Source organism: Pagrus major, chromosome 3 (assembly GCF_040436345.1).
Source record: "Pagrus major chromosome 3, Pma_NU_1.0".
Classification (NCBI taxonomy): domain Eukaryota; kingdom Metazoa; phylum Chordata; class Actinopteri; order Spariformes; family Sparidae; genus Pagrus; species Pagrus major.
The window spans coordinates 12,280,503-12,307,622 of NC_133217.1; the positions used below are offsets into that span (position 1 = coordinate 12,280,503).

The 27,120-nt window shown below is 42.2% G+C and overlaps 1 protein-coding gene across 1 annotated transcript; it reads left to right on the forward strand.

Moving 5' to 3' along the window:
- The first annotated feature begins 1,550 nt into the window (after window positions 1-1,550).
- On the forward strand, window positions 1,551-24,129 carry rims3 (regulating synaptic membrane exocytosis 3). Its single transcript, XM_073463550.1, has 6 exons — window positions 1,551-1,815; window positions 22,378-22,519; window positions 22,606-22,718; window positions 23,434-23,535; window positions 23,643-23,782; window positions 23,917-24,129. The coding sequence occupies exons 1-6, from the start codon at window positions 1,551-1,553 to the stop codon at window positions 24,127-24,129; spliced, it is 975 nt and encodes a 324-aa protein (XP_073319651.1).
- Window positions 24,130-27,120: the final 2,991 nt, after the last annotated feature.

Genomic DNA, 27,120 nt, shown 5'->3' on the forward strand with positions numbered 1-27,120 from the left:
GAGAAATATTAATAAAGGAGTGTGAAATCGAGGTGTTGGCCACAGTGCATCTACATATTTCATGTGCCCACGGGCTGTCGTTTTAGCCTCGGAATAATCGCTCTGAAGTTAGGAGAAAGGAAAGGAGAGAAGGAAAGGAACGGAGAGACGCTGAATGTTTGACATGTCACATGTGGGGAAGCACAGGTATAAATGATTAAACCCACTGTGACATCACCCATTGGTTTGTGGATTTCTGTATTGGAGCCTCAAGTTTGGCATTCTGGCTGTCACTGTCTTGGTTCTTTGGAGCCAGAAGTGAGGATATTTGGATCAGAGGGTGGAGCTGGGGAAGATATCCAGAGCCTGACCGATATGCAGTTTTTGGATATATCGGCTGTTATACTCAAATTTCTTTTGCAGTGATCCCTCAAACGTGGTTATGAAACACTTGCGACAACGATACGTAATGAAGTTGGGATATTTTACAGAATAACAATAAACCTTTATCATGTAAAATGATAGCAGTGTCCTGTTGATGAAGGCTTGAAAGTGGCACTTGAGACCATAAACTAATTCAGAAACTGTCTTTTGAGGTAATAAATCAAGTGAGAAGTAGGGTCATTTTCTCATAAGCTTACATAGAATCAGACTTCTTTTTGAAACCAGTCAAGTCACCACCTGCTGGCCATTAATTGGAACGCAGGTTTAAGGCAATTTCGGCTTCACTTTTTAGGCCTGGAAGCTCCGTCCACTATTTAAACTGTCTGGTTTCAGGTATTTTTCATGCTGGCTGACTATTGGTATCAGTGACACCTGTGCTTTTCCTACTACAACAACAAGGCTGTAGTGAGAGTTGTACCTCTGCAAGCAAAGAGTGGTGCATGCATCAGCTAGATATTACAAAGTTTATCGAAGTATGATGAGAGTGCGCGCACACACACGGTTATCCTCCCAGGGTTCACCCAACCAGTGATGACTTGAGCTGCAGAGTTCATCATCTGTCACGGTTTAAGGTCAGACACAGAATGGGAATCCAAAAAAACACACGAGACAAATACCAGCTGACAGGGTCACCCCTCAACAGCAGGCCAGCCTTGACATTTGTGTGTGTGTGTTTGTGTGTTCCTGGAGATACTTTTTAACTCACTTGAACAGTCTGCTGCCATCTGCACTGTCCTCGTCTGCTGACCTTTGTGTTCTTTGTTTTCTCAGTTTGCAAAACTACTGGGGATCAGAGCGACTTTTCCGAGCTTTTCACTTTTTATTTTGTCTTTTATGGGGCAGGAAGTCGTTTCTGCTGCCTCTGCAATAAGGGCAATAATTGAAAACCAAACTGTGGTTGAAATTTCAACTCAGTGTCCTTCAGCCTCGGGGAGCTGCTGCAGCTGTAAGACAAGCTATTATTCTGTATTTCATCAGACACGCCGCTCATTGACACGTCCTTTTATTTGAGCTGTTCAACCTCTCCTCTCTACTTCCACCTTCACCTTATTGTCTCTTTTTCGTCCTCTTCTATCTTCCTCTCTCAGCCCAGCTCCAACTTTCCGGCCCTCCAGTCCAGCGGGACCATGATGCTCAGCAGCTCTGTGGAGGTGCCCAGCCCGGGCGGGATAAGCGGCCTTAGCGGACTTAGTGCGGCAGCCCGGAACGTGGTGCGCTCCTCCAGCATCTCGGGGGCAATGTACAGCCTGGAGAAGAGTCCCAGCAGCGGGGGCCCGGACTCCACGTCACTGGCTGGCAACAAGAAGCGGCGCTCCAGTCTGGGCGCCAAGATGGTGGCCATCGTGGGGTTGTCGCAGTGGAGCAAGAGCACACAGCAGCTCAACCAGCAAGGTCAGTTTCAAGTTTGAAATGCTTCTGTTGGATGTAAACTTTCTTAGATTAAGCTTCACTGGCAGTGCCAGTGAAGTGCAGTTTTCTCCCCCGACTCTCTATCTCAAGATATTTTTCTTTTGTGTAATTTTTCCACCATTTGCACCATTTCAGCTCGTTCAGTGCAATTTAATCTTAAGCTTTCTTCACTTTTTCTATTCTTCCAATTATCAGCTTCACAGTTTTACTTTCACTTGTCTTTTTTACATCCACATCTGTTTTACATTCTTTCTATTTTGTCTATTTTCCCTAAGTGTAGGGATATAAATCTCTTTATTTAAGGGCACTGATTCTTTCACTATCATTCAAAATTCCACAACATATGAACATGCAAATATTTTTCATTTCATTTCATAGATAGATGGATAGATAGATAGATAGATAGATAGATAGATAGATAGATAGATAGATAGATAGGTAGATAGATAACTTTGTTAATCCCAGAAGGGAAATTAGGTGTTTAAGTTTAACTGCTGGACACAAGATATCTCCTACTTCACTGTAAAGTCCATTTCAGGCTATGTGCACATCAGGTTTCCACATTACACTTGTGTATCCTGATACTGGCCCAGGATTGGCCTCCAAACTATTTGCGATGTGACAAATCATGCTCGTAGGCCCGCCTCTTAAAATCAGATTTTCAGTGGGCACTGAAAATTTACACTTTGAGCAATGAATGTGAAAACTGCCTTCTGGCATCAAACTCTACACATACATCATTCTACACAGTGAAGCTTATAAATTCAACTATAGCAAGAAGAAGAAAAAGATATTTCTGACTGGAGGGGGACTTTAAATTTTGGTTTAGATTTAAAGATCCAAATCATAATCCTCTCCCTGAATGAGTACTGAATTTTTAATAGGTGGGACATTAAATCACCTTTACCCTCCTGGCTTGTCTTTAACATTTCCAAAATATTCCTCATGCCTTTATAATGATTAAATGCTTTCCTGATGCAGTGAAACAGTTCGAGGGAAGCGAAACACTGATCTAACAAGAGTGATTGTTTGAGTGTGCACAATAACATTAGCATAATCCACTCCAAAGGGTATTTGGTGGCGCACTGCCTCAGTTCTAATACCTATAATATCTTATTCAACAAGCTCTCACTGGCTTTACCTTTTGTCGTATTATCATTGTAATGAGCCCTTTTTAAAAAGCCTTTAATATTATTGTGAGCACCATTGTGTGCTGAACTCCGAAGTGGGTCTGACAGCTCGTATGCATGGTGGCTGTATGGTAATGATAGCGACACTATGTTCTTGTAAGTGTCCTGTGGGGTATAATTACAGATATTGTGAAGCGGCAACAAAAGCATTTCTCATTTTGCGCCTCAGCGTCAGATACAAACGCACTCACTCCTGGTGGGAAGCAGGAACAACATGTCCCGCTCCGAGGCTTTGTAAAGGCTGAGAGGCTGGGTCAGGAGGGGCAGGGGATGCAACTCTTTCAATGCACTTAAATTCTTTTTTTCATTCTTCTGTCTGTCGATAACAAATGCGTCATTCGCCGTCCCCACATCTTCTCAGAACATTCTGTCTCTCCTTCCAGTACACTGAACTGTAACCTTGTGAGAACAGGGTCTGCATGTTTCTTTTGCCTGCTCACTTCGTGGTCGTACAGTATGTGCGTGTTATTCGGTGAGAGCGCTGAGTCTTATTGCAAGAGCTGAGCGTGGTTGCTTTCTGCTCCGTTAATCATAGCATACCCGAGTGTCTGTACCACTGTCAAAATCATACCTTTTTATTTTGAGGTCTGTGGAAAAACGTCTTTCTGTGAAAATTTAATTAAACTGATTAACCATTTTAGTTGTTCTAAGCAATAATGTAAAAAAAGACAAAAAAACAAAAAAAAAACACTGGCTCCAGCTTTTCAAATGTAAATATTTGCTGTTTTATTGTCTTCTGAGATATTAAACTGAAGATCTTTGTGTGTTCAAACAGTGTGTGTTCGGCTTCGAGAACTTGGAGAAGTCCAGATCACATTATTAGTCCAAGTAAAAGATCCCAAAAAGAACAAATAAGTATAGAGCCATACACATTATAATCAGAATAGAGCTGCAATGATTAGTGGACTCAGAGATAAGTCCATTGACAGAAAAATAATCACCAACTATTTTGGTAATCGATTAATTGATGCAGTTTATAATTTTTAATGCAAAAATGGCAGAAAATTGGATTTTTAGCTTCTCAATATTCAGAATTTTTGGGCTTTTTTTCTGCTTTATATCATATCATATCATATCATATCATATCATATCATATCATATCATATCATATCATGTCATATCATATCAGCCAGACATAGCAGCAAACATGAGGATCCTGCTCTCTGCATATTCAAGAGCAGACAGGACCAGTTCTTGGTCCTGATTGGATAAAGTGAATATCAGAAAATGTCTTTTCTCTTTGCCTGAATGAGCAAGAGGAGGAAGAGACATGGGTAACTGATCAAACACTCAATGACAGTGATAACTGTTGGAATACAGAGCTATTAAACTATTAATTAAATGGAAAAAATATTGCGTACAGCACCTTTAATCTGAATATCTTTAGGTTTTGGACTGACAAACATTTTAAGACAACACAAATGATTAATCAATAATCGGGAAAGTTTAGACAATATGCCCGAATAAAATACTCGTACTAGTTATGATTGAGATCAGAAATTAAGAATAGTTAACAAGTCTTAGGATCTGATGAAGCGCTCAACGCCAACTTTCGATGCTTGAACATTTTTTCTACTTCATGGAAAAGAATTTGGCCAGCATTTGACATCTAAATCTAGTTCTCAGATGTTCAAATATTCATTACTCTAATGACACACAATGATGTAGCAAATGGTATCCATCCTCTGTCCCTCAGTGATCTGTACTCACATAACTTCAGTCCTTTGATAACACCTCTTCATCGGACCATGGTTGTATTAAGTAAATATTAAAAGACCAGGCAGGTTTACATTTCTCTCTCACTCTCTGCTGTGAGGTGATGGGCCAACGCTGAGCGATAAGTGGGAAGAAGGAGAGGAAATGCGGAGGGATGGTGGTTTACTTCATACGTGTTCTCATGCCAGCTCTGACATGGTCACCATATGGCAAATGGGCAGTGCACACAGGAACACACACCTAAATCCTGCATCAATGTCTTATCATCGTATCATTACCTGTTTTTAGTACCCATCAGGATGAGATGGCTGTTGCTACACACACACACACACACACACACACACACACACACACACACAAAGAGCACGGCGCACTCATGCACAGCTGACACTTGTCTGACGCAGACAGAGCTGTCGATATTTTCACCACAGGGGCTTTCATGTCTCTGTGTTCGTGGTGACGAGGAGAGCACAATGGAGGGGAAAGTGGATGAGGAGGCTAGGAGGGGCTGAGGATGTAGAGAAGAGGAAGGGGAGACGAGGGGTGTGTCTAAATTTAGATGTTCTCAGCTGCCAGAGGAACACATCGCGCCTGGAACAAAAAATCCCAGTATCGGGCACCGCTCCTTACTCTTCCATCCACACCACAGCTCTCCTTCCCACAGCTCAGCTCCTGCATGGGAGTTTTCTTGCTGTGTTGGCTACAACAGGTTTTGAGATGCATTTCCAAAACAAACCTCTTGACTGCCTGAGCTTGAGTATGAGTAATAACTAAACAGATGGCTCCTGATACCTATTTGGCTGGACTGTGTATGGGACAAATGTGACCGATCCACATTAAAATACTTTAATTATTCTGTTCGACTCTGCTCATGTGCTATGGTGAGCTAATTCTGATACTGCTGATGCTCATTCTACCCTGAATGTCCTCATAATAGGTGCATTTCATGGTGAAGCAGTGGCAAACCTTTACTTGAAAGTGGAAGTGTTTACACTGCAATTTGAGGTAAGCTAACGTTACAAAAACTAGCTCAGTATAGTAAATAACACTGGTTTTATCTCTACTCACTATTGGCAGATGCTATAAATGTAGGTATAAGGGGAGAAAAAGTGGGATTGGTGCACACCTGTTTGAAAAAACCTCAAGTAGACCCAAGAAACTGACTGGGGTGTAAACAGAATCCAGATCCAGGTATGTTACGTAAACTCCTTTACGTAAAATCCACTCAACAACAAGATTATGTCACTCTTCTACCAGGAATCTGCTGTTTCCTCGCAACAAACAAGGTTGTTAACTCGATGACCCAGCGAGGCTGAAATGAGCTACCCTAATCTGTTGTTGCCCCTGCATTATAATTCATACCAGCTAGAAGCAAAAAATGTGTGCATGTAATTAGATGGGTGACCCACACAGACAGTCACACTGACCGAAGGTCACACAGACGGATTAACGGGCAAACATTCCCCCTCGCTTGGCCAAGTTCGATTAGGGTCCTCTTTGTGTTCCTTCCTGGCAATCATTAATGGCCCAGTCTGGTCAGCTGTCACTGCTCTATGTTCCGAGTGACACATGCATCGACTGGCTGATGGGGAGAGTCCAGGTGCCCGGCCCCCTGCTTCGCTCGGTTGGTCACCTAATAGCCGATAAGGCACGGGTTCAACGGGTCCCCAGAGAAGAGGGAACGTGTGAGGGAAGTAATTTGGACTCAGGATGCAAAAAAGGAGCAAGAACCTGGATAAATTCAGCTTGCAAAGTCCTCCCCAAAATCCATTAAATGCCTTCATTCTGTATTCCCAGTTATCCTAAATGTATTGCGTCCTTTTTATGACTTTTAAGATGATATCACCAGTCTTCTGTCTGTTTCTGTTAAATTAAATAATTAAGTAATTAATTCGATAATGAGATTTATAAGGGATGCTTAAATAGGAATATACAAAGTGATGTACACTGAGGAGACACATGTACACTGTACACTTTGACAAAAAAAAACAAAGTGAACCGAGACAGTGAGCGAATATGTCAGCGGCTCACCATTAAAGCGTTATTAGGTGGTAATTTGGTTATGGTGTTGTTATTGTGTCAGAGTTTCTGCAGGGTATGTTCTAGCCGTGCTCCATTTTGTGAATTGGATCCAGTCAATTTACAACTATCAGTAGAATCTGTTCTGGTAAAACTCTTACGCAAGCGAGGAGGTGTTTTCGGAGACGCTTTCAAGCAAGAATTGCATGCAATTTTCACAACAACTTCATTTCCAGCATCATTTGTAGACTGTAAGGTGTGTCCTCTATTTGAAAATAATAATCACTGTTTTCAAAATGCAGCCGTTATCTTCCCTCGGGTGGTTAAACTTTCAGAACTTTGGCTTGATTGCTCTTTAAAGATCAGGCCTTTTACAGTAGTCATGACTAGTGGTGTGACAATACATTATCAATATTTGTTTTAAAGTTAAAGTGAAAACAAACTCGTGAATCCTCTCTGGAATAAAACTCCCACCAGCATAGCTCTCAAGGTCTTTGAGACACACAAGCTTCCCCAGCACAACCAGGTAACAGCACAAGAAAACAAACTATCACAGAGTCTATAACTGTTTTAGCGTGCACTGCAGAGACAGATGTTCTTGTAATTTAAGATATAAAAATGTTGATTTTTCAAAAAAGGATATCAATTAGTTGTTCAGTTAAGAGTCTTATTTTCTCTTTTGTATTTTACTATTGCTCTTAAATAAAGCAAAAATAATTGAATGATAAAGAATTGCAGAGTGCTCAATGTTTCTTATCTTATTACTCGATTAATCGCCAGATTGATGATTTAAATCTGCGGCCCTGCTTCTGCACATCAGTTATTTTAACATCTTCACATGCACTCATTTTAGATGCCTGAAAGTAGGACAAGGACATTTTTTTTATTTATTTATTTTTTATTATGACTGCAGCCCTGTCAACATTTTCAGACAGCAGCTGAGACCTCAGACAGTTCTGAGTGTTAATGAATGACATTTAATTGTGCCCTCCGGTGTTGTCAAACAATGACGTGTAACTTTAAAGAGCCGTAACTCGTCAGATTTATTTAACGTTAACATCTCAAAAGTTTCACTTTTTATAGCGTGATATGGTGCCACATCTGTAGTCCTGATCTCACGTCTTTCTGTACATGCTATCGATCTGAATAAAGGTGTCAAGGTTAAAGGGATTATATAGATTATCTGTAGTTAAATTGGATAAATTCCATCTTTTATCTCTGTATTAATGTTCACAACACTGGTGTAGTTGCATAAGGTGTGCTTCCAGATTTAGATCTTAATCTTTGATACTATATTCATGCATTCTTACAATCACACTGTATGTTTTTCCCCCATAATGTATCTCAGTTTCCTTCATGTCGTTCCATTCCCAGCACTGCCTAGGCTGAGCCCTGGCTCCCACTGTGTCATTGTCTCATTATTCTGGGTTTTGTAACAGGCGAGTGTTGGGGATGGCATTTAGGTTCTGTCTGTGTTCCATGTATTGCCTGCTATTATTAGTAACAGTGAGGAGAAACACACACACACGCAGACACTGACACAAATGGTTTCCCAGGTTTAATGGGTGAGTCACTCCTCCGCTCAACATGGTCTTATCTCCTGAGCAGGTTTATCCATGACTGTGAAAACAGAGCCAGCAGAGCAGGTCCCGGTACACTGTGAGTCTGCACGGAGGGGACGCGGCTCGCAGAGAAACACGCGCCTCTGATGAGATGCAGCGCACCGGGAGAGTTAGATTAAAGGAAACCAGGCGTGGGTGTGTGTCTGTTTGAGTGTGTTTTTGGTGAGCGTCCCAGCGAAAGGCTTCAACTCTCTCCCTCCCAATTTGTACCTCATGTTTATGTGTGTGTGGATCCAAAGCATTCAAAGGCTTTATTGTCACATGCAGAAATAAACAAGATATCAATGCAGTTAAATTCTTTACCTGTTCACCTAAAATACGTTAGAAAAACGGAAAAAAAGAAGGATAAAAATGCACTTTCATATGCGGAGGAGTGCATATACATTTGTGTATTCCTGTACATTTACACTCAGTCGCCTCGCTCCTTCCTGCTCCATTTAGCTCTCTCAACCCACTCAACACCTATCCTCTTTTTTCTCAACCTCGCATTTCAAATTCCTTTAGATATCCTTTATTTAAATCTTCCTGTCTTCTGCGTGTTTATTTCTGTGGCGGCTGTAGATGCTGTTGGAAGAACACCAGAGACTCAGGAAAAGAAACAGAGACAGAAAAGTAAAAAAAAAAATAAAAATCTGACACGGAGGAGGGGTATTTGTTAGTTTGCTTATTAAATTGATTCCAGCTTTGTTCTGAGACCAATAGCAGCCACATTTCTGAGTGTGCTGTTGTCACACAAATCATCTGGAGTTGGCTGACTGTAACAAGGAAGAGGCTTTCACCATTACAAGTTATGTTAAGAATCCCATTTGCCTTGCTTCTGACTCAGTATTATTTTGTTTCAATAAGATAACACTGCTGTTTCTGTTTCATTTCCCTGCCTATACAAACCGCCTGATTAAGTGTCTAATCGCCAGTGCTCCTCGATGCATTTTGTTTTGTTATTGTGTAATGCCAATGACCCAAAATACTAGAATCAGAGCCTTTGCAAGCTTTGTTTGCAAGTGTAGAGCGAAATTAAAGGTACAAAGCTTTCACACCAACAGAAATTCTACCTGAACAGCTTCAGTATGGTGCCTCGCCTTTGTTGTGACAGCCCATTATTCCAAAACCCCAATAGTCTGAAAAAAGTCCCATTGGACTAAAAGCCCGTTTGTTTAACATCCCGTTATTCTGAAAAAAAAAATGCCCCTCACACTGAAGACCTGTTGTTCCAAAGACACACACTCTGCTATCACTAACTTAACTCACGTAACCAGCGTACCATGATGTTTTCCTGAACTAAATGTGGTTTTGGTGCCTAAACTTAACCAAACTGCAACCGTTTCACAACCTTAACCAAGTGTTCATTATTGTTTCAATGACAAAGGTCACCTAACTTGGTCCTTTCCTGCACTTCCAAATACAGCAATATATCAAGGACAGAGAACTCCAGATGTGTATGTTTTGAACAACAGCCTTTAGAGCAGTGGATTTTTGTTTTTGGGATAACAGGCTGGCAGACAAATGGGCTTTTGGTCCAATGGGACATTTAGGCGTCTGAATAATGGGCCCTCAGAGCATTGGGCAGTCCTCGAGATTATATTCTTTATCGGGGCTTTGGGCCACAGTTTATCTCTATTCTGGTGGGCTGGATCTGGCTCAGACTTGGACCAGTTCTGGTTTATTCGGTTTGCTCTTGGCTGACATGTGGCCACGCTACGGCCTGCTTGTGGCTCAGATCTGGCAAGTGCCATCATTCCACACGGTATGTGGGCCGGATGAACGTGTCCGGTGAGGGCCAGATCTTGGCCACAACAATTTTGCAATCTGGGATAGAGCCCCTTTGAAACGTAAATCATGAATGTGACTAGCTTGAGTTTTCAAGTTTGAAACCACTTAAAGGAGCAGATTTTTTTTTTTTTGTCTCAAAAGAACCAAAGGAAGGACTGAAGCAAGACAAAGATGTCATATTTACTACTAGATCATTAGAAAGTTTATGGAAACTCAAAGTAAAACTCTATTTTTGTGGATTCTTACCTTTTTCCAACATGAGAACAGCTAATGTAGCTTGTGCTCAAATTCACGGCATACTGTACAGCTGTTTCTAAATTTTGACCACTGAAGGTCAAACCCTAACCCAGTGAAGGCTGTCAGCATACATGTGGATAAATGTCCATCAAAGACAATCCCAGACTAGGTGGTTTTTGCTAATAATTCTGTTTGCTGGCTAACGTTATTCTCAAACTGCCCTTACTGTTGGATAGCCTGCAGACTAGGACACATGTTAGTGTACTTTTCCGGTTATTACTGATAAGCAAAGAGCTGCGCTGATGCTGTGTAACTCTGTTGACAGGAAAATGCTCTGCTAAAGTTTTGCTTTAATCAGTTCGTCTGAACTACAGTGTACATAAAAAATCGTTTGATGGTTTCCTAAAGAATGTTGTGCTCCCCCACAGAGATAGCTCTGCAGGACAGGCTGATGTGATGCAGATGGGAGATAGCCATGGATAGCATTTTCTAGGAGTCTGTTTCTCGTCTGGTGTATCAGCTCTAGACACAATTCAAAACCAATAACTAAAACACTTTCATCTAAACAGAAGTATGCCCTGTGTGTGTGTGTGTGCAGATATTCCCTCATTGTCACTTATGTAACAGTAGAAGACTATAGCGGAAACTCTCCTTCCCCGATGACAGTCAGCGTTCTTTCAATTCCAGATTCTTTCCTCCCTCATAATTCAAGATGCGTATCATGTTTTAAATGTTCCTCTGTCTTAACAATCCTATTGGTGGTTTTGTGAATGTTTGAGGACGTGAAAGTGATCAAGGATTGTTATGGCAAGAGAAGGAAAAACAAAACAATAACACACCAAAAGGTCACAGATTACCATCTCCGCTGGTTAAAAACATTTACCAGAGAATAGACCAGGCGTTTTAGTACTCAGGGGTGTTTTCAGGGTGACTCACTCGTGCCCTACTTCTAGCTCTGTCTCTGAGTCACAGCTAGGAAACACACTTCAGGAATTTTGGCAGACATTTTGGAAAGCTTACAGTGATCATATCCATCGAGGGAAAAATTCACCGCCGAGGAGAAGAATTGTGAACTAAATGAGCAACAGTGGATACAAAGCTACAAATTGTTCGAACAGTAACACTGGAAGCTGTTGAATCTCTGCAGCATCTGTGCTGTGGTAACACTTGAACTGCCCTTATATAATAATAGCCATTTCACAGGATGAATACACATGATAGCTATTCATATTCAGTATGACTAATGGAAAAAATAGTCCTTGTGTGCTTCAGGTGAGACTGCCGTTCTGTTGTCTCCCTCACTCCAACGCCTGCTCCGCCGTCTCATTTTTCTTTTGAAGCGTATTGAGTCACTGGCTCTCCTGACACACACAAACTGAAACCTTACTCGTGTCTCTAAAAGCTTTCCCTTCCCCACCGGTGCTTTTAGAGGCTACAAAACACCAGCTAAGCTGACCGGCAATCACTTTCTCTCCCCTTTCTGTCTCTCATCTCTCCACTCGCCGTACTCCCTCGTCGCCCTCTTTGTGCTCCTTCCAGCTCGCTGACGTCTTAATTTTCCCTCTCCTTTATCTCTCCTCCCTTCATCTCCATCTTTTTTTGCTCTCGCTTTCACTCAGAACGTCTATCATGTTTTCTCAATCTCGCCCACCGACTCCTCCTTGCTCCGTGCTCTATTCTTAGCCAGACAGATTGGCCAGCCATTCATCTGTGAATCTGTCCTTCTTTGTATCTCCATACCTGCGAACCTTGCTAGATTCTGCACGTGGAACAATGCCCATCAACCAAGTGTGAACTGATCTCAGTTGTAAGGCACTTCACCTGCATTCTGATATGAATACGTTTGTTTGCTTTCTTGCTGAGAGTTAAATAAGAGTTTTGATACCAGTCTGATGTCTGTATGTAAATATGAAGCTGCCGCCAACAGCAGGTAGCTGAGCTGTTGGCACAAAGACAAAGGCTATCCTGGTTCCGTCCAAAGGTAACAAATCAGCGGAGGCAGTGGTGTCACTGTGAGGCTGTCAGAGACTCCAGGAAGATAAGGTAGCTATCAACAGATATCTGCGCATGAATGCAGATTCTGCAGGCAAGGGACAAGAGTTTGGTATCGGAAGTCTCGCTGTTACCGTTTGTAGTCCGAGCAGTATTAACCAATCACGTGCAAACAGTCCTCGTGGAGAGCTGAAGAGGTGGTGTGTATGGTCTGAAATGCAATCTTGAAACCCATCAGCTATCATCTGACAATGACTTAGCTTTATTAGCTTTTTTAAAAACTGGCTTCTTATCAAACAATCCAAATGTTGTCAACCCCAACTCCACTTCTTGCATCTCAGTTTGCTGATAGGATTATAAATAATGATCTGTCTATGTTCATTACCATGTATCTGTATGTTTGCCGACTACAGCAACACTAGATGTTCTAGATATTTGTAAGCACAGAAAAATTGGCCGTTGCCGCCAGAGGCTTAATTTTCATCAGGCGATAGCCAATGGGTTCCAAGGAATGGCCACATGGAGTGGATTTGCAAAGGGGCAAAGTAGTCCTGCATTTTTTTAGTGAACAAACTTGCGCTGTTAACCAATAATAAGCTGACCTTTGACGGATTGGAGGGTTTCAGAGTCCGAAATGGAGCAAGTTATTGCAATTTATGAGCGGTGTCACGGCATCTGGTTCTTCTCTGACAGAGGAGGCAGACAGTTATGAGACAGGGAGATGATGGACAGGACTTGCTCAAGCCCACAGGAAGAGCTTAACTGCGTAATTACAACGTCGTAATGCACAGTGGTTGAAAAATACTTTTTCCCCATAAGTTTAGATTGTAAAAACGTAAAATGGTGGATAAATCTTCTGAGCGTCACAACAAGATTACTCATTTTACTATCTGAGTATAATCCCTCAGGTCAAACAAGATTTGGAAAGTCGAGAAGAGCCACGCAATTAAATCATTTTATCCCCTTTCCAGTTAGCAGAGGGCTAGACCAGAAGTTAGCTGGCTCTCTAATATGCATGCTCTATGGGCTGCGCAATGCGGAAGGTTAAGATTGAGATCAAGACTTTTTTTTACCATAGAAACCTGGCCAAGGCAACAGCTGTACAAAATCACAACATAGGAAAATGCAACATATTAAACATGTTTAAGCACAAACATGAGTCTGATTTCTCAACTTACTCTCGAGAAAGTAGGGGTGCATGATATGCATCGGACAGATACATTATCAGCCCAATAATGGGAAAATGATATTATCAGCTATTGGATGATAATGAAATTCTACCTGATGAATAGAGCTGACAACACAAAGCCAAATTGCTTGCATTGACTTAACAATCGCAGCATCTACACACTCTGATACATTAGGTGGCCCCTTTAAAGTTGGTTTGCGATCCACCAATAAACATGGAACAAGCACAGCCGTCACGCTAATGACATCAAACTGCTGCACCCGGGTAAAGCCAAGCAGTGTAGTCTACGAGACACGTTGTCACCGGTGTGGATGCTTTTACAGTTTCAGGGGAAGATAACACAATTATAATTTGCAATACGTGTTCCACAAGGGTTCAGAGAGGACGGAAAACAAGTCTACAAGTCTTACAAGTATCTGCTCTCTTTCTTACTCTTTGGTTTACATAAACTGCAGGTTAGAAACTTCTTTTTAAAATGGAAAAATGTAAAACTCTTGGTATCGGCCATGACATGCAGGTAATTATTGGTTATCATATTGGTTTAATAAATTCAACATATCATGCAGGTGTTTTTCCCAAATGTCAATCAATTTCCTTAACAAAAATGCAGCTCCACTCAGTTCAGTCAGAGCATGTGGTTTGTTGATGAAAACCATGGAATATTTCCTCTTACACACCATGTCTCTCACAGCAGAGCCAGCTGAGGTGTTGTTCCTATATGTTGGGGGCTTTTAGCTGATCTGGCAACCCCGCAACAATAGAGTAAGAGCTCTCAGATTAAGCAACCTGGATCGAAAATGAGCAAGAGCACTTAGTGGCACCCCAGCAAGGTTTTACCAGGCAGTCAAGTGACACCGAGCTCAAGAGTGTGTGTGGTGAGTCACCATGTTGTGTGTGTGTGTGTGTGTGTGTGTGTGTGTGTGTGTGTGTGAATATCTGTGTGTAAAATACCTATAATCAGGGTGTCATTACCACTCCTCTCGGCATAGAGAGCTGTAAACAGACAATTACACAGAAAATACACCAGCCTGCTGCTGGGAAAGAAAAGGTGGACTGGAGAGCAGCTACTGGCGCAGAGGAGCAACACACACACACACACACACACACATACTTATGTTTGATTTCTAAATCTGTGTCATGGCACAGGGAGGCTGCTGCTGCACTGCAGGAAACATCGACTAAGAGATTTTCTTTGGTTTTAAGACTTAATATGTTTTTTTCCCTTTAAGTCAGACAGCACATTTATTTGGGTGAACAGTTTTTCTGCAGTGTACCAGACATGTTTTCTCTCTTCGTCGGTGCATATCTTATGTTCAGTGTTTAACGTGCAACTTAAGGTTTTATGAAATGTTTAAAATGTCTGTTTCGTCTCATCTTCTTCCCTATACATGGTTCTGCCATCTTGCATCATTTGCCCGTCAACAGTTGAGTAACCAAGAGGAAATTACATCTGAATTAGATTACTCCTTTCCTCATAGTAATTAATTGTCATTAGACAGGAGTCCGTGTGGCATATTAACTCACTGACAGACATCCTGCCATACATGGAGGTTTCACATTTGAGGAAATCATTTCCGATGCAACATGGTGCTGAGAAAGGCTAATCGCCTCACAATGTCCACTCCCTGGCTTATGTCCCTGCCTGAGCTGTTAATGTGACTCACACGCAACAACAAAACAGGAGATTAGTTTTGTTTAACGCTCATGCATTATCATTAAACACAAAGTAGGCTACACTTAACTCTTCGGCACATTTATTTGCTTTTACACGCACTGCTAGAGTTAAATGACTGGCTTAGAGAAGTGGACTGGCTGGCGGTGTCTCATAAACGGTTGAATTATCAAGAACAATGTTTTAGGAAGAGCACAAACACACAAACACACACACACGAAGCAGCCAGGGAAGAAAGCACAGACATAAATACAACTGAAGAGACACACGTAGAGATTCACAAGTCGGGAGATGAGGGAGATACATTTCATCACTTTCCTACAGAGTTAAATGAGGAGGTTTGATATCAATCCCGTACCTGCACCTGCTAATTACTGAGCATTAGAGATAGTTGGTGTTTGGATTTTATAACCTTCAGGTCCAGTCCTTATGCTAAGCTAAGCTAACCCTCTGCAGTCACCAGCACATAGACATGAGAGTGGCATCAATCCGCTCATCTAAATCCACGTTTTCAGCTGTAATAATAACTACAGCAGTTAGAGGTCGCCACCTAACAGCAAGCATAAATATGGGGATGTAATAAGCTGCTTTCATTTTTCGACCTATACAAGGACGGACTTTTAGAAAGTGCTACCCAACGTGTATGTAGAATGTCACAATGCCTTTTTTGCTCGGGAAACGCTGGCATGCTGTCCAAAATCACACACTTGGGAAGCATTATGCTTAGAAAAACAAAGCCAGCGTAAAGAAGAGCGTTTGTTGTGACAGTATTGTGTGATCCCTGTGTAGAAGGAGCTCACGTCGAGGCACAAGATGTCTAACTATTCCTTTCACACATTCGCTCTTTAAAACTCTGGCTTCATCCGGATTAACCCAACTATCATCTGATGTGGATTCATAAGTTGTTGTTTTTTTTCTTTAAATTAAGCCCACATAGGAGTGAGAAGAGCACATGGAAAAAAAATCACGTAAAACAAGCAAAACTGTTTTAACTTTGGTAGAAAAAAGTGTGTTAATGTAGGATCCCATTACCCAAAGACTTGACAGAGAAAAGACATTTTCAGTAGGGTTCTACTAGTGTTCTCTCAACTGGAGGATACTTTGTTTTGAAGTGCCCCTGAGCAGCGCACTGAAACAATAAAGCTGCTGATTTGTCACACCAATGTGTGCACGGAGCTATGTCAAGTTTTAACCAGGGATAGCCTGCAGGATGAAACATTGTTGTACCAAAGTACAATAAATCTATTATAAGTTACATGAAGTTTGTATAATAGCATTATATATATATATATATATATATATATATATATATGTGTATACTATATATATACTCTGTCAACCTCTGGCTCACCGGCTATGATCTTATGTAACTGTATGACACATAAACACGTCTCTGAATCACAGATTCGTAAATACAGTCTCTTTTCTTACTTTAGCCTCTTCCTCAAGTCTTTCCTTTCGTCCAAATTTAGAAAGGGTCCATCGGTATAGACACCAAAACAGATCTTTCATCTCCAGCACTCATGCTTGGTTACTGTTGCTATGCATGAGCGTTGCCATCACCGGTGCATCCAATAGGCATGTCGGCGCGGCCAGGGAGTCTAAAAACAGCATTCTATATTACAGCATATAATGAGAGAGGCTTCATCAGTGCTCTCTCCAAATGTCAGAGCAGCTTTAATGATCTACTGAGCATGCACACACACACACACACACACACAAACACACGCACACACACACACACACACACACACACTTAGAAGCTATATATCGTGTGAGTGTGCGTGCAGTCGTAGTGTGTGGCTCTTTTCTGCATTGTTGGCGTTTTCAGTAATCCCACCTTTCTTTATTTCCCTCTCTGCTATTAATTCTCTCCACTGAAGCTATTAGCTCTTTTCATCCCCGCCACTTCTCCCGTCCTAATCTTCTTCCCCGTGACTTGATCTTGCCTTATCGTGACTGTCAAACATGGCTTGCATAAGTATCTTCAGCCAATACCTTGGTTTGTACGCACTCAAAGAAAGTTTTGAGTGTGATTGCTCCCCAGGCTGCACCTTTCTATGAGTTTGTCTTGAGGGACGAGGAATTACTCATCACAGCGGAGCCAACAGGAGACACTTTTAACAGCCCTGTAGCACACAAAGAACCCTCTCCAGCATGGTAAAGCACCAACAGCTTATGTAATGTTGTTATCCTAGCTGCTCAAACAGTGTATATGTGCGACTACCTCTAATTACTTCCTCCAGGATGTGTGTGCATTTGATGTTAGCGCTGTGTAACAAAGTAAGTTCAGCAGAGCTAGAGGAGAAAATGCTCTAAATAATTTAGATTGGATGGACCGGGAGCAGAGATAAGAGTTGTGTGATAGAGATGGACAGAGGCCAAAACGAACTGGGGAACTACCAGAAAAGGAAAGTGCGAGTGATTTGATGAAGCAGATGAAGCCAGTGTAATGAAGGAATCAGTGCATGAGGGGTGTTTGGTAGCAGGGACGTGAAAAGAGACAGCGAGGAAACAAAGAGCTGGAGATAAAGAGCTGCAATAAAAAAGAAAGAAAAGTGTTGGGAGATACGATTTAAAGACAGAGAAGAGAAGTGGTGGCAGATTAAGGGGTGAGACTCGTGGAGAGGACAATACGAGCAAAGAAAGACACACACAGAGAGAGGGGAAAGGCTTATGAGCGAACACGCCGGCCGGGGCTCTTGGTGCAATGCAGACGGCATTGCCATGGAAACGAATGGAGGGAAAGCGCAGACGAGGAGGAGGGGATTAGAAAGGAAGGAAGAGATCACTGCTTCACACCATGGGGGGATGGTGGGGGGATGTTTTGATGGGAGGGGAGGGGTCGGCTGTCAAATGAGTAACAAGTACGGCTCTGAAGTTAAATGGATGGCTACTTGATGGTTCAAAGATGGGTGCGTGGTGGAGAGGCCCCACTCGTGTGATTGCACTCACTTTTATTGTGACAGATTCATCATCATTATAGACACACTTGGCTGAGACGTAGATCAGACCACACACTTGTAACCTAATTATGTTCAATTATGCTTTTAACACTAACTTTTTATTTTAAAAAAACTTTATTTTTACCTCGTAAGACCATTGAGGAGGTATCGTTATTTACAGTAGTGTCCAGATGTAGAACAACTGCAAACAAAATATCGTTAAAAAAAAAAAAATCTGATTATTTTGACAGATATAATGATTGTGATATGATTAATGATTTTTTATTCACTTTAACAAAAAATACTTTTTTTCTTACATCTGGAGAACAAGATTTGTAGGACAGGGCACCTCTGCAGCGCTACAGTTCTTCATTATAACGCTATTCTGTCACACATTTTTCCTTTATTAAAAAGTTGCAGCTGCTGCTATTTGGATGTTGCCCTTGGCCATATTCCTTTTTCAATATTGTTTCACTTAATTGTGCATCCCCTAAAAACAAAAATGTGTGATAGCTAAAAGCTAAATACGGGATAATATATTTTCTAAGTAGTAAATGGAAGAAATAAATACGTTGAAGTACAAATACATTATAAAATCAAGAAATGCAAGAGTTATAAACAGATACAATGACAGAAGGTCCCATGTTGTGTTCATTTTCGTTTTCATACTTTTATTTTGGATTTCTACTAGAAAATGTTTACATGATTTAATGTTCAAAAATATTTTTCTTATACTGTACATTTCTGCAGCACCTCAATTCACCCTCTGTCTGAACGCTCCACTTGAGTGCCTGTCTCTTTAAGACATCCCTCCTGAAAAGCCAGGTCTGCTCTGATTGGTCAGCCCTCACAGGCCTGAGTAGGCACCGCCCACTGTGTTTCCGCGTCAGTGGGCACAGTGTCTGAATAAGCGCTTGAGCGTTTTTAATTTTCACACAGAGAAACATTTATATAGCACCTGTATACCTGCTTTATAATCAAAAAAGACATAGAACACTCCCTTTCTACAATATGGGACCTTTAAAGGTGCAATATTTAAGAATTTTACTTGAAAACATTCAAACATGAACTAAAATTATCAACTAAAATTAATGAAGTTAGCATGCTAACCAGCTAGCAACAGCCCATCCTAGTCAAACATTTATGTGCTAGTGTTGGAAACGATGACACTCCCCTGGTGCTCCAATCTCCCAGTCTGGACCACTAGATGCATGGCTAATCACGCTAATGAGCTAACGCCAGCTACAGTTAGCTGTTACTCTGGTAAAAATACTGCCACCTGTTGTTTTGAGTATGAATTCGACAGCTGGACAAGTTTTACACATTGCACCTTTAAGGCCTTTTGCAGATCATTCCATGTATAATGAGCACTGTAAGAGAATTACATTTTTTCTAGTTCAATTCTGATTACTGGAAGCTATTCCCTGAGTGAGTGCCAAGATGATGTGAGTTCAGAGTTAAATGGGATGAAATATACAGTGGAAGCATCTGTATTAAAGCTGGTCTTGCTTGACTTTTATATGCCTGTACGTATATGCTTCAATTAGGAACGAGGTGGAGTTCAGGTTACTGTTGCAGTGATGCTGCTGGTCCTTTGTTTCAGTCCAAAGTGCAGGAGTTTCTGTGAAATGTTACCTCGATAGATTCATTAAAAAAAAAGTGATGGAGGATGAGCCTATCGCAATGGCGCCAGTTGTCTCAGGTGGCATTGTCTGGGTCCAGATCCGAGGGCGGGGGTTGTCATGGCAGCAGGAGTCCATGGAGTTTGTCTGGGAGTGATGCTGCAAGCACACGCACACACATGCACACACACACACGCCACACACACTCTTCCTCTCTCTCTGTCTGTTGGAAATATTCTTGACTGCAGGATTATAAATAGAAGGCAGCAGAAGGCAGCACCCCTCTCTTCATCTCCGACACCCGTGGGACCCCATCATTCTCATCTTCCTCCTCACCCGTTTCTCCTCGACACTCACTCTGACTTGTCCTCTCACTTCTTTCTCAGCCCTCTCTCCCCTTATTAAATCTCCTCTTTTCAGCCCCCCAAAGTCTCATCAAGTGGCTTTGTTTGCTGTCTGTTTATCTCCATAGTGATGGTGATGATGCAGGGTGTCTGTGGTTGTCATGACGACTAGGATGGGCGCGGCGAGGATGCTTAATGAGCTCGGAGCTGCTCAGGCTAATGAAGTGGGACGGCTGTACCTTCCTGTGTGTGCGCTTAACTGGCAACAAAGAGTGTTAAAAGTCTCCTTTGGTGACTTCACTGCACCATTCGACTATGTGCGCTCCTATAGAGGGGAGATGTACGAGTTCCTACAGCAACTGCACTCCTAATGAGCTGCATAGATGCTGTACTGAAACAGGAAGCTAATCAGTTTGTTCCCCTTGACCTGCTTTGCGGTGATTTACCTCCAAATTAACTAGTTGAAGGGGAAAACTTAGAGATGTCTCTAAAAGGTTTAAGACATTTCTAAGAATTTAAACTCCTGCAGCAGGATTTAAAAAACACATCTGCCAGCCTAGAAAAGCCACTGTCAAAGGGAAGTCCTAGAAAAGAGACTTTGTCGAGGTCTTTATAAAAGCGAGCTTTGCCGACACAACGGCTCGCAGCAGCTTTTTCATCCTCCCATCCGACTAAACTGTCGCCCTCGCCGCTCACGTGCAGACACAGTGCGTTAGTAAGTGTTGCACGGAGGTGTGAATTTACAGACAGTAGTGCTGTCTAGTGTCAGCGTGGTGTTTGTCAGTGAATGTGTGCACGTGTCTCTGTGGATCGTTCTGTTGAATGGCTTTGGGCTTCTTCTTTTTTTTTATTGCTTTATTGTTTATAGGTGTGGACCCCAGTGAGAATGGAGGTGTTTCTTTTTGTCTCTCTTCTTTTACACCTCCTTCCTCTCGTCTACCAGCCTCCAACCCTTAATGTGTAAAGGGTCACCATGTAGTTTTGGAGAGAAATTCAATCTCAGAATTTTAATATTTACAATATTAATGAGGTAATAATACTAACTCAGAAAAAAATATCTTTTCTATAACTGGATAAATAAGCTGTTGTCAGAGGAAAATAAGGTCAGCCAGCAGAAAGGTGGCAGGGTCCGCCAAATATAAACAAAGTAAAACAAATATATATAAACAAAGTAGAGCAGGAACAAATTGTGTCGGCCTGTAGGGTCATTTTGTTTATTCAGTTGAAATAAAATGAAAATGAAGGAGGTAGTTTATTTTCTATGTTTGTGCCCTGGAGTACATTGTTGAGAGCCTGCATTGCCTCTTCCGACCCTTGGAACTCTGGGTAATGTTGCGAGAAAGATAGCGAGACAAAGACTGGAGTGACAGAAAAGATGAGCGAAGAGTTGTCTCCGCCTCACATGTCCTATCCTGACTCACTTCGACTGCGGTCTACGACTTTGAACTCAGCATGTCAAGCCACACAGAGATACAGTGTGTCATTACAGGGGATGATGCCCTGAAAGCTTCTTCTGGGGTTAGCAGCTCTCCGGCTTGCTCCCGTTCTCCCCGCGTCAGCAGAGCTGCAAAGCCTAAATACCTTACCCCCCCCCCCTCTCAGCTCAGCCTCCCTGACTTCCTTTCCACCCCGCCGCCACTCGCAACATTCCTCAAGCTGCCAATTTGTGTGTTTCTACCTCGCAAGTTCGGAGTCGCCCCTTTAAAGCTTATTGCCCCCTACTCACAAGAGCCATTGTGTTTATAATGTGCCGTAGTAAACCCTGCGAAGTGGAGAGATTTTCCAATAGTGCTGGGACGTCTCAGTGGAAATTAGGTGAGATTGCCTTCTCGCCTGAGTGAACTTGCTTCAAAATAAATAGTGGCGAGGTGGGCCAAGCTGAATATATCCTTATTTCTAGAGAGTTGTTTTAAAAAAGCAGACATTGTGGATATTTCTTGTAAAGCCTTGACAGAAACATCAAAAAAGTGGTAACAAAGAGAGCTTCACTTGAAGGAAAGAGACGTCTACTTTTAATTTAGCGTCTGCAGAGCAAGATATGTAGGGCTTCAGATCTTTTCAGGACACCTACTGTACTTCCGCCTAAATCTCAACAAAAGGCTTATCATGCAGGTGCTGCTGCGGTGTAATACCTGACTGCCTTATCAGACAGCTCTACGACTCCCTCTGATTATTATGCTCAGTGGATTATCCCGCTGAAATAAGGGTGACCTTTGTGCTTCTCAGACGGCGGGACGAAGAAGCTTCGCAGCACCATCAGACGGAGCACGGAGACCGGCATCGCGGTGGAGATGAGGAACCGGGTGACACGGCAGGGCAGCAAGGACTCGACCGACGGCAGCACCAACTCCAACAGCTCCGACGGAACGTGAGTATCCAACCTGCAGCTCACCCACCCGACTGTCCGTACATGATAACCATGCATCCATCATCATTCTGCTTGTTCTCTCTCAGATTTGTCTTCCCTACAACACGCCTGGGGCCTGAGAGCCAGTTCAGTGACTTCCTGGACGGACTAGGCCCCGCTCAGATCGTAGGCCGGCAAACACTCGCTACACCCCCCATGGGTAAGCCAAGAATGAAGACTAACAATGCCATTTTTTCCTCTTCAATCCATCTTATTCTCATCCAACAGTGTTCGATTCTCTCTAAGATTACATGAGATTCTTTACTGGAGCGTATCACATATGAGAAGCAACCAGACAATCAGAGATAATTAAAGCTGTAACACAAAAGTATATGAATTCTTGGACTGTAGGATGACGGTGAACCAAAAACAAAAATCACCACCAATATTAAACCAACTTACAAACTGTTCAATGCACAGCAGCGTCTAAAAATACTTCAAAATACTCGTGTATTCACTCAGCACGGATGAAGTTATTCTTGCATGAGGTATAAATCTTTCATGCAAAGGTCATTGCTTGTGAAAAACAACAGAACAGAGAGCTGTGGTCCACAGCACCTGGTTGTGAAGACCAAGAGACTTACAGCTCTGTGTCGCCCTCTGCAGTTAGATATCTGCTACTGCAGCCTCAGTGGGCCCAAGCTTACAGCAAAACATGGTTAACTGAGCACCTCAGTGTTGAACTGAAACTGCCAAAATCAATGAATGGAATAGATAGATTAATAAATCCTATTGTTTTCCAATTAGGGAAAAGATGACCCCATGACACTTTGACAACCCTCTCATTTCAGATTCAGTCATATTTGAAGTTCTGGATTCTGATTATACAGATTTCTATTGGACTGTTAGAGATGGTGTTGTCTTTACCTCTACAGGGGATGTCCATGTAGGCATGGTGGACAGAGGAGGGCAGCTGGAGGTGGAGGTCAACCAGGCCAGAGGGTTGACCCCCAAACCAGGCTCCAAGAACATACCAGGTACTCTGAACTAACTTCACCTCCTGCAATACAAGTCTATTCACTTGGCTCATTTGTCCGATCCGTGTGCCCATGTCGGAGTTTCACTGTGTTGTATTTGTCTGCAGCGACCTACGTGAAGGTGTATGTGCTGGAGAACGGCGTGTGCTTGGCCAAGAAGAAAACCAAAGTAGTGAAGAAGAATCTGGACCCCACCTACCAGCAGGCTCTGTTGTTTGATGAGAGTCCTCAGGGCAAAGTCCTACAGGTATGGGATTCATTTTTATTCCTGCTGGCACACAATCTGAACACTGATAAATGTCCACCCTAAAATATGTTCTTTTATCTGTTAAAAAATCTTCCTGCGCCAATGAGCCTAATGTATTCTCCTCTTCTCTGTAGGTAATAGTGTGGGGGGATTACGGGCGTATGGACCACAAGTGCTTCATGGGAATGGCCCAGATCCTCCTGGAGGACTTGGACCTGTCTGCCACAGTCAGCGGCTGGTACAAGCTGTTCCCTACCTCCTCTCTGGCAGATCCCAGCATCGGACCCCTCACCAGACGCCTCTCCCAGTCCTCCCTGGAGAGCGCCACCAGCCCCTCGTGCACCTAGACACCCACGTAGACACCCACATGCGCAGGCACAGGCAGAGTCATGCAGACATGGACACACGTACTGTATATACACAACGACTGTATTTGAAGTGCAGGACAGGTAGACACACACACACACACACACATATACATACATGTGCATCTGTGCAGGAAGAATCTCATCCACATGACGACACACATCCTTTACTGGACATTATTTTACAACGTCCATATTCTCACCCACCGATCTGTGTTTTTAGTCGAGAAAACGTTTAGCAAACTCAGCTTGAAGTAGACATAATTTTACCAGAACATGTCTCACCCTCCCATTTCAACATTTCCCACCACGACACGCCGATGACCCACCGGGTGCCATATTCTGCATTCCAAAGTACCAGATCTCCGTGGCACGACTCATCCCAGGGCCATCCCGATGCCAGTTTCTAAACTCTCTATGCCAAACTAAGAAAAAAAACTTTATTTTTTAAAACCAAAGCAATTGTTATTGTTGTTATTATTACTATAAGTAGTAGGTGAAGTAGTATACAATATAAAGTATGGATATGTAGCAGAGTCAATGACTTAGATGTAATGCAAAAAAAGAAGATACATTCTACACACACGGGCTGAGAACGGTAGGCCAAACACACAAACATACCTGGGCAACAGGCTTGGATATTCACATAATGGCTATTATGTGAGGTAGCAACACTGCTATTCTATAATTTTCACAGGGCAGAGTTTATATATAGATATACATATATATATAAATAAATAGTTAAAGACTTATTTGTGTTTATGTATGTATCGGCTGCATTCTGCATGTTTGCTTGCAACCCTCGTAGAGACATTTTAAAGCGCTTCAATCTTTTTCATTTAGCTTGACCGATGTAACGGGAGAATAGTGGCGCTTTATTTTGCAATCCGAGTAAAAGAGCACTGAGCGAGGGAGGAGAAGGATCGGGGGTGACAGGGGGAGCGCTATCATCAGCCATCTGCAGAAGAAGAGAGTAAATTAGTCAGCCAGCTTTACCCAGAAACGCATTTCTGATCCTGCCTTCGTCTTTAGAGTCTAAAGGACCGTTGTAGCACACAGGGCGCTCAGCACAAAGGCATCGTCGGAAATGTGTCCAGCTCCTGTCTGGGGTTCTTGTGTTCCACATCCAGGGGGTGCCACAGTCTCTCTCTCTGTGTACTCTATACCAGCACCTAGACTTGTTCGAACTTCCTGTTGATTTCCCCTGTCGTGATGTCATCTTTTTTCACACTCTTCCTAAATCGATGAAGGAGGTAGCGTGCCTCTGTCTTTCTCGCCACAGCTGGCACCAACTACAACCCTCGTCTCTGTCACACCGACTGTAACTGAACCTGTTGTAAATGTGTAAACATGTATTTGATTCAAGACGAGTTTTTCTTTTTGATATCTGACTATTTTACGCCAGTATTACTTTGCGAGCAGGGTGATTGTGACCCTGCCATATATGGTGATTTTACTTGTTTCAGGTGCAATATGTCACTCTTCATATTTCCTGTCAGGCTGTTTGTAATGAAGATGGCACTTTACTGTAAAATATGTATTATGTTTGAACATGGTCGAACACCTGTTTACTTATTTTTTTTTAATGTTATTAGGTCACACACACTGCAGTGTGCGCCTGTGAATCATTTAATGGAATAACAGCATGGAAATGTAACTCGAGTGTATTTTGAATTTCAGCGTGAGGGCTCACTAGGACAGCCGAAACAGGTCAGTTCTGCCACTGATTTTAGATTTAAGTCTGAGAAAATCATTTGTTTTCAAAAAAACTTCTACAGCATAGACTTGCACAAGTGAGTACATTTATGTATGTATGTCTTTAATTATAAAAACAACTTTTGCATTTAAAGAAATGAGTCAACTGACAATTTTGACCTTCTGTTAAAGGTGCAATATGTAAGAATTTGCCACTTGTTGAATTCATCCTCCAAACGAACAGGGGGCAGCATATGACCAGAGCAAAGTCTAACTGCTGCTAAATGTAGCTGCTGTAAGCTAGTTAGCTCAGTTAGCCATGCAGCTAGCACACCTTTTAGCTGCCTCTGCCCGGACAGGGAGCTTGGAGCACCGGGGGAGTTCTGGTGTTGTTTACTACTGGAAGAAAGTGTCTAGGGGCTAGCTAGTTAGCATGTAACACAACACATGCACAGACCTCTTGGACACAACTTAAGAAACTGTTATTTCTTCACATTCTGTTGATAATTTGTGTTAATCATTGAATGTTTTAAACTCAAATTCTTACAAAGTGCACCTTTAAAACAAGAACAGATGCTTTTTGTGTCTATTTTTCCCTCAATGCCACTTTCTTTCTGTTTGAAGCATTTTATTTGAGTTTTAGAACACAAACCAGGTAAGACTGACCTGTCGGCTGTTCAAGTAAAATGTGCAATGGTTCATTGATAGCAGAGGAGTGGCAGGGCAAACTAAGCTAATGGTGTTTACCGTTTTCTTTAAGATGAAAATATATTTTCTCTCTTTGGAGCGTGCTTTGAATCTGTCTGTCCTGAGACCAACACCAACCTTGTGTGTTGATGAAGACATTTGAGACTGTCCTATTCCACTAGTGTTATGAGACTGTCTCGAGCTATAGGCTCTTAAAAGCTTGTGTGTGTTTACGAGCTCACATTACGTTTTATCACCACCACATGTTCGATCGTCTGCTAAGGACTGTTTCGCTTGTTCCTCTTGTCATCTTTCTGCAAAAAGGGAAACTCTGAGGCATTTCATCTTCTCAGCACCTCAGACCAACAGAATTCACATTCGATGCTCTTTGAACTTTGGATAAAGGGATCTCTGGCATTCTTGAATTTTTTTGGGATTAAGATGACGGTCACTTTTGACCCTCCCATCATGTATACAGCCCTTTTTAGATGAACCATCAGGTCCTGGTTCCAATTTCTTTGTACGTTTTGGAGCTATTCCTTGTTGGATCTGTTACAGTAATGGTCATGTATATGAATTAATTTTATGTAC

Coding starts and splice junctions, on each gene's coding strand:
- rims3 (XM_073463550.1), top strand. CDS start 1,551: ATGATGCTCAGCAGCTCTGTGGAGGTGCCCAGCCCGGGCGGGATAAGC. Junction 1,816..22,377: donor ACAGCAGCTCAACCAGCAAG/GTCAGTTTCAAG, acceptor TGTGCTTCTCAG/ACGGCGGGACGAAGAAGCTT. Junction 23,783..23,916: donor CTCAGGGCAAAGTCCTACAG/GTATGGGATTCA, acceptor TCTTCTCTGTAG/GTAATAGTGTGGGGGGATTA.